At 45.3% G+C, this 8183-nt stretch overlaps 1 protein-coding gene across 1 annotated transcript; it reads right to left on the bottom strand.

The window, feature by feature from the left end:
* Positions 1 to 285: 285 nt before the first annotated feature.
* LOC121026751 (guanine nucleotide-binding protein-like 3-like protein) lies at positions 286 to 7862 on the bottom strand. Its single transcript, XM_040469524.1, has 4 exons — positions 7702 to 7862; positions 5756 to 5883; positions 2180 to 2399; positions 286 to 618 (listed from the first exon to the last, which is right to left on the bottom strand). The coding sequence occupies exons 1-4, from the start codon at positions 7757 to 7759 to the stop codon at positions 536 to 538; spliced, it is 489 nt and encodes a 162-aa protein (XP_040325458.1). The 5' UTR covers positions 7760 to 7862; the 3' UTR covers positions 286 to 535.
* Between the last annotated feature and the right edge of the window lie 321 nt (positions 7863 to 8183).

Raw genomic sequence — 8183 nt, 5'->3', positions numbered from 1 at the left:
TTCCACAGACAAGGCTCATCACTTCTCCCCCTACTGTCACTGCCACACAGAAGAGGATCTGCAGACTTGGTGGGAGGAAGATGAATAGCCTACAGCCCACCACAGGAATGGCTGGCTACTGAAATACGCTGCCGACTGAAAAAGAAATCATCACCCTCCTAGGGACCACCAGGTTACCAAAAGCCTCACCTCTAGTTGCACATTTAGCTATTCAAGAGGGTTTTGTGAGGGTCAGTCTTCTAACCATCCTAACCTACAAGGTGGGGATAAACTGTTAGCATCAGGGATCTGCTGATAATTTTATTTCCCTTGAAAAACAGAGTAGGGGTTAAATAAAGAGTATTAGGTTTGCCAGCTCCGGCAACTTGGGACTCTTTTTTCTTGAAAAATGGAGGGAACAGTGAGAAGGGGACATGGTGGGGGAGGAGTTCTTTTAATATGCAGGTGCTTCAGGGAGAAGCACACCATTTCATCTGTATTCCATCATCCCACTGGAACTGGTGCTTGGAGGGGAAAGGGGGGTGAGATTAGTCGATCAGTCACCAGCACTGTCATCAGCGTTGCCAGAGAGGTCGAGGACAGACATCATGGAATCAGACAACTTGCTGGCGAGTTTATCTGCAGAAGGGAGAAATACAAGCATTCACTTAATGGGTGGCTTGCCAGCAGGAGGGCCTGCCAGAGCTGGCCTATATCTATCTTGATCTACATCAAACTCCCAAACTGGCTCACTTACCCCCACCACTATACAAAACAACTGGGCGGTGGGGGCGGGGGGGGGGTGTTGGCAGTCAATGCACAAGCTCACAGGTAGACTCATTTATCTACTTGTGAAATGATCACCCCAACATAGGGTCTATCTCAGAGTGTCAGACTCACTGGGCTCCAGGTATTTTTTTTTTCCTTTCTAGTATCAAAACAGCAATTTTCTTTTACTGTGTTGAGCTTAGCACTCTGCTACTACCGTTAAAGCTCTCACAGCAAAGGGGTAGCATAAAGTAGGGTCTTTGAGCCTGAATGCTCACCTCCCATCCTCCAGCCTCCAGCCTGTTCTTCAGGATTCCCCTCAGATAACACCTCCTCCAGGAAGCCTTCTCTGATCATCCCTACCCCACCACCATCTGGGTTAGGTTCACCAGGCTGGGTTAGGTTTCCCCACTCTTCTTTCTCTGTCTGTGACCAATGTCTGTTTTCTTATCTCTTCCTCACTCCCTTATAATAAGACCAGGAGTTCAAGGGTATTTCATCTCCGGATTCCCAGGACTCAGTGTGAAACCAGGCCAAGAGCAAAGAACTGGGCTTATGGGGTCAATAAATCCTAGGTTTACATCTTGGCTCCATCAAATCCTAGTTGTTTTACCTTGAGTATATCATTTAATGTCTCTGGGCCTGTTTCCTCACTTACCAAACGGGATAAGGCTTGCAATGAGTTAGTGAAAATTAGTACAGCATGAAGACCTAAACTGGCCAACCACACAACAGACCACCATTAAAATGGAGGAAGTTCTTTTATGAATTTACATTACATATTAAATGGAAACATGATATGGCAAAACTGTGTGATCAGCTGACTAGCATCTGCATAGAAAAAGAGAATAAAAAATATATAGCTATTTGCCTATGTACCTATCTCAGGAATGAGAAGAAATTAACTGGTCACCTCTGTGAGAAGCCCTAGATGACTAGGAGATTGGAAGGAGAGAAACATGTCACTGTATATCCTTTTGTACCTTTCAGATTTTGAGTACATTGCCTACTGATAAAGTAAACATTATATATAATCTGTAAATTCCGTAGAAAGCAGCTAATACATAAATGGTAGCTATTTGATACACAGACTAGGTTCTCCAAGTGTAGTTCCCAGAGGCACAACATCAGCATCCACCAGGAACCAGTTAGCAACACAAATTCTCAAGTGCTATGGCCAATATACTCAATCAGAAACTCTGGGGGTGGGTTCCAGTAATCTGCGTTTTAACAAGCCTTCCAGGTGATTCTAATAATAAGCTATAAAGTTTGACAACCACTGTGCTAATAGGTGAGCCTCCAAACCTATGCGCCCTAACCAGGGTTAGCCTTGCGCTGGACACATGTAAATGTTCGCTCAAGAGCCCCTAATCAAGGCCTAAGTGGGCATTTTTGGAGCATGGGTAAGAGGGGTATGGTCAGGTGCCCCTACCAGTACGCTTCTGCATCTTCTTCTTATTCTTCAGGGCAAATGCCAGAGCCTGGCCCTGCTGCAGGGGGTCTGTCTCCATGATCCTCTGCAGCATTGGACGGCGGTCCACAGGGCAGATGTCCACAGTGCTATTATTCCTGGGGCGTTGGTCCACATTGCGTTTAGCCCACCCCATCTGATGACGGTTTGGATTGGTGCAATACCCAGTAAGATCTCCAATCTGGAGAGAGAGAGGGACAACAGTAAGGTCTGGGTCCTCCAAAGACTTCTACAGAGGAGGCAGGGACAGATTTGCTTAAGAATAGGAATCCTGGGGTACCTGGGTGGCTCAGAGGGTTAAACATCTGACTCTTGATTTCGGTTCAGGTCAAGATCTCACGGTTTGTGAGTTTGGGCCCCATGTTGGGTTCTGCACTGAGAGTGCAGAGCCTGCTTAGGATTCTCTCTCTCCCTCTCTCTCTGTTCCTCCCTGCTTGTGTTCTCTCTCTCAAAATACATAAACTTAAAAAAGAACAGGTAGAACTAAGCTCCAAGTCTGGCTCTATCACAAACTAGAAGGTGCTTCAGTTAATCTCTCAGCTGCAGTTTGATCATCTGTCAAATGGGATAGACAATGGGTAGCTTGCATGGCTTTTACAAGAATAAAATTTAAAAAATGAGTTACTTGATTAATGACAATTGGTATTATGATGATTCCTTTTTTTTTTTTTAACTCAAGTTAATTAACATACAGTGTAGTCGTGGTTTAAGGAGTAGAATCCAGCGGTTCATATATATGACACCCAGTGCTCATCTCAACAAGTGCCCTCTTTAATGCCCATCACCCCTTTAACCCATCCCCCACCCACCTCCCTTCCAGCAATCCTCAGTTTGTTCTCTGTATTTGAGTCACCTGTGGTTTGCCTCCCTCTGTTTTTATCTTATTTTTTCTTCTCTTTCCCTATGTTCACCTGTTGTTTCTTAAATTCCACATGACTGAAATCATATTTGTCTTTCTCTGATTGACTTATTTTGCTTAACATAATACCCTCTAGTTCCATCCATGTTGTTGCAAATGGCAAGATTTCATTCTTTTCCTTTGCCAAGTAGTACTCCATTGTATCGGCTTTATCTATTCATCGGTTGATGAAAATTTGGGTTCTTTCCATAATTTGGCTATTGTCAATAGTGCTGCTATAAACATTAGGGTACATGTGTCCCTTCAAATCAGCATTTTTGTATCCTTTGGATAAATACCTAGCAGTGCAGTTGCTGGGTCATAGGGTAGTTCTATTTTTAATTTTTTGAGGAATCTCCATACTGTTTTCCAGAGTGGCTGCACCAGTTTGCATTCGCACCAGTAGTGCAAAAGGGTTCCCCCTTTTTCCACATCCTCGCCAACATCTGTTGTTCCCTGAGTTAATTTTAGCCACTCTGCCAGATGTGAGGTGATATCTCATTATGGTTTTTATTTGTATTTCCCTATGATGAGTGATATTGAACATCTTTTCATGTGTGTATATATATACACACACACATATACGTATTAACTCATTTAATCCTTGTAACAATGCTATGACAAACAAGGCACCTAAGGTCACACAACTAGTAAATAGTGGAATAAATACGAACCCTAGCAGTCATGCTTATATGTATGTATGACTACTCACCTCCCTATAGTGGAGAAAAGGCAAGACTACCAAACTACACAATTCTGGGGTTGCAGCCGGGGGCACCATTCACAATATAGCACATCTAAATGGTATCTCCCAGAGTTGTATAATGAAGTGGTCCTACTCAGGTTCCCTGAACCTGAGTCTGAAACCTGTAGCATAGAGTGGGGAACTACTATAGGTCCCTGAGGAAAAATGGTATGTCCTGGGGCTTATGGGCTCATTAAGAAGTATTACCAGAGGATGGCCTTAAACACACAACTTTACACTGGTTTTCCTGTAAGCACCAGGGGAATGTTTAAAATTGTGTGAGGATGAGAATGGCGTGATTCCTGCCACTACCTCAGTGCAGGCCTCATCATCTCTTATAGAATACAGATGACAGTTTCCTTCCTTGAACCCCTGCCTCCACCCTGCTCCCTTTCTTTCTAACCTGATTTTTACTCTGGCCACCAGAGTGATACCTATAGTACACAAACCTAACCACGCCACTTCTTTGCTTAAGAAACCCTTCCAGATGGTATGTAGCCATCAAAAAGAAAGGACAGCTCTTTAAGTAAACATGTGAAACAATACAAGATGATTTTGTAAGTGACATAAGCAAAATATGGAATAATATAAATACTATGCTATTATTTGAACTCAAACAGATCTCTGTATCTCCTTACACATATATATGTGTGTGCATAAAGATGGAATAGCTATGAAAGGACATTCAAGTCTGTCACCAAGGAGGGGACAAGGTGGCTGGGAGACAGATGCCAGAGAAACTTTTCACTGCATACCCTTTAGTACCTTTTAAATTTTATGCCGTGTACACATATTACCTAGCCGAAATATAAATGTAAGGAAAAGATATTTTAAATAAAATCAGAAAAAAAGGAAAATGCTTTGACAGAAAAAAATAACCAACTTTCAGTGTTTTCCTAATACCCATGGCTTAAAGTCAAACTCAAGGACTGCTGTAATCTGATTCCAGATTCATCTTTCCTTGCCTCCATTCTCATTCCAACCACTCTGCACCACAAACGATTTCCCTAAAACACCACACTATCTCCTTTTTGGGCCTCGGCATAAGCACTGGCTGAGCTCCTAGCCATCGGCTGCTGCCCCCCACCCCCTGCCACTTGCCCAGAGAATTCCTCAGCCTCCCAGAGGTGACGCAAGCATCAAGTCCTCCAGCAAGACTTCCTTGATTCACAAGTAGCATAGTTACAGCCCTCAGATCCATGCTTTCCCAACCTCTGCCCCCACCTCCAGACTGTGTGTCTCCCATAACAGTACAGATGTCTGTATCTAAAACTCACTAAACTGCGACCTCTCAAAGGGCAGAGATAGGAGGACTAGCAGAAGCAGCTGAAAAGAGCCTCCAGGAGTCATAGCATGGCATATTGACTTGATCATGTAGCTGCTGGGGAGCCGTAACAGGGGAGGTGACATGGTCAGACTGGGCCATTAGAAACCATGGGACATATGTCCAAGTGAGAAAAGGTTAGAAGCTTAGACTAGGGTTATAGAATGGGTAGGGATCAAAAGAAGCTGATAGTTTCTCAAGAGACTTAGGAGACAGAGGCCATAGGACTTACTGACTGTATGGGACACTGGATGCTAGTTGGAGAGAAGAGTCAAGGATAACCAGGTTTTCAACTTGAACAACTGGGTGGCCAAATGGGGATACTTATTCTCTAGGCTGGAGCCAGGCAGGCAAAGCTCCTTGAGAGAATATGCCTCTTCCTTGGACCTGCCATTGCCTGGCAAAGGATGCACACCACCTGACACCCAGGGAGCCCACAGGAAGTGAATGAATGACCTACATCTCCCCACCATTATAGGCAAACCTTGTGCGAGCCAAGCAGAAGGGACCAACCACTTCCCAGAGCCCTGGGTAGAGGAGAGGGTTGCTATGAATAAAGAGGACGGGTACCTTATACACGGTGGTTTTATTTTCCATGGCATCTGCTATTTTCATCATCGGAGAATGGAGCCACTTGATCTCCATTTCAAGCGGGTCCACATCACCCAACAGTTCATCTGATTCTCCAGTGGCCAAGCCTTTAACACAACCAAAACCACTGTCAGGGCCCTAGCTCCTTCCTGTGGCCAGCCCCCTGATCCCCACTGATCAGGCCTCAGTGGAAAGGATATGTGGACACTGCCCAAGGGAGTTGGAAAGGAAGACTCTTTCATTCCTGCTGGGAGGACACATGTCAAAGGATTAAAGGCATGTGAGGATTAAATTCACCTGCTGGGAGCTGTTCTTGGAGCCTTACCTTCCTCATCTGGAAAATGAGAATACCACAAGTCTATGACATAAGGCTGCTGTCACAGCAGAGGATGCCTGAAATGCACTGGTCTGAGACACTGCTCAGTAAATGGCAGCCACTGGGTTTCCCTCCCTAGGACCAGGCCTCTCTCCCCCTCACTCTGGCCCCTTGCCTGGAGTTGGTCTCCACTGAAAACCATTAATGTAACCCATTGCCCTGGGCCCACATTATCCCACCTACTTCTAAACTTTGCCCCTATCCCTTTCCTCTAATCCCTACTCACTCTTCAAGATACAACACTAGGACCAACTCCTCTAGGAAACTCTCACCATTAATTTCTCCCTCTCCTCAATTTCCCAGACCTCAATATTTTGCCAAAGCACATTCTCAGTGATGGAGCCCCTTTTGCCCTCACATGCAGCCAGGGTCAAGCATCATCATAAGAACGTGAGCTCTAATTCTCCCCCAACTGCCCACTTGGTAGAAGAGGGAAGTAAAGTTCTGAAAGGGAATGGACATGCCTAAAGCCACATGGAGAATAAACTCTAGAGAAAGCAAGTCTCCTTGTCCTCATCTAAACTCCAAGGACACTAAAAGGCCCAGAGAAGGAAAGCAAGTGGCCCTCAAGAGAAACAGAGAAACCAGAAGGCAGGCCAGCTAGGGCTTTTTCCACTACCCCAGACAGGTCCAGAGAACACTGGGCACCTTTCCTAGGTGAGATAGAGATGGGGGGGGGGGGGAGGAGCCATAAGCCAAGTTTGCAAATAGTAGTATCTGAAAAGAACAAACTTCCTACAGAAATTTCTGAAAGCCACACCTCTGAACCCCAGCAAATGATCATCTTAATAACACCTAATACTCACCAAGCATGTACTATAAGCCAGGCACTGCTCCAAGTGGTTTTACATATTAAGTCTTCACGAACAACTTATCAGGTGAGTGCCACTGTCCCCATTTTACAGATGATGTCATTGAGACATGGAAAAATTAAGTAACTTATGCAGCATCACACAGCTAGCAAGAAACAAAACTTGGATTTGAATCCAGGCAATCCATTTTTTAACCACTTAGCTACACTGGGCTAGGACTGTCTTAGACCACAGGGCAGAATAGCTACTTTAAATGCCACCTCTGCCTGCCATTGACCGGGCACCATTCAGCAAGTATCACCTTTCTGTGACTCAGATGTCTCCCTGCCAATGGGGGTAAGAATGAAAATCTAGAAATGGACATGCAATGGCTGAGGCAAAGCCTAGGGCAACAAGAGAGAAGGGGTTTTGCATAGGAGTGTCTTAGTCCATTCCAGGTTCCAAGAGATAGGGAAAGGACCCTCATATTTCCTGAGCACCCCACTGTGTACATAGTACTTTGCTGACTTTTTTCCTATCTACCAAAAGACCACAACCACCCCCATGGTCCAGATTAGAACTCTCCACCTTGTGGGAGAAAACATTAAGCTTAGAGTTGGTTAAACAATTTTCTCAAAGCCAGAGTAGGGCCAGGGCAGGGGCGGGGATCAAACATGGGATTTGTTGTTGGGTCTGTGTGGCTCCCACCCAGGGCAAGACAAAGTGCTGGGCAGGCCATTCCACTTGCCCCCACTTACATTCCATGGTATCTTCATTGGCCTGCTCGGTATCCTCAATGTCAAAGACTTCAGTCATCTCCTTAATGATCTCAGCACTGAGATGAGCAGGCAAAGTGTGGGTGGCAGGTGGCAGTGTATAGAAGCTGATCTTCCCACTGCATTGGGAGGTGGGAGGAAATTGGTGATGTCATTAAGAGAACAAATGACCAAAGAGAGGATGAGTTCCCAAGTCAGAAACAATGAGGAACAACAAGAAAACCCACAGTAGCTTCAGAACAACAAGTTGAGTTTCTGGATAACCACTGGCCATAAATTCCTGATCAGAACATGACCTGGTGCCTCAGCCTTCCCCTGCCCTAGGACCCAGGATGTCATGCTGCCCATCACTAAACACAGATGCACCCCTTTGTGGAGCATGACTCTCAGCAGGTTTCACCCTGACACCTAGCCCCCTCCTCACCTCACTCAGTCAGCCAAAACAGCTTTGGCTGCCTGTTCCT

This window comes from Herpailurus yagouaroundi, unplaced genomic scaffold (genome assembly GCF_014898765.1).
Source record: "Herpailurus yagouaroundi ecotype Mexico unplaced genomic scaffold, PumYag 152979, whole genome shotgun sequence".
Taxonomy (NCBI): domain Eukaryota; kingdom Metazoa; phylum Chordata; class Mammalia; order Carnivora; family Felidae; genus Herpailurus; species Herpailurus yagouaroundi.
The sequence above is the reverse complement of the archived record's forward strand: the minus strand, read 5'-3'. Positions and strand labels throughout refer to the sequence as shown.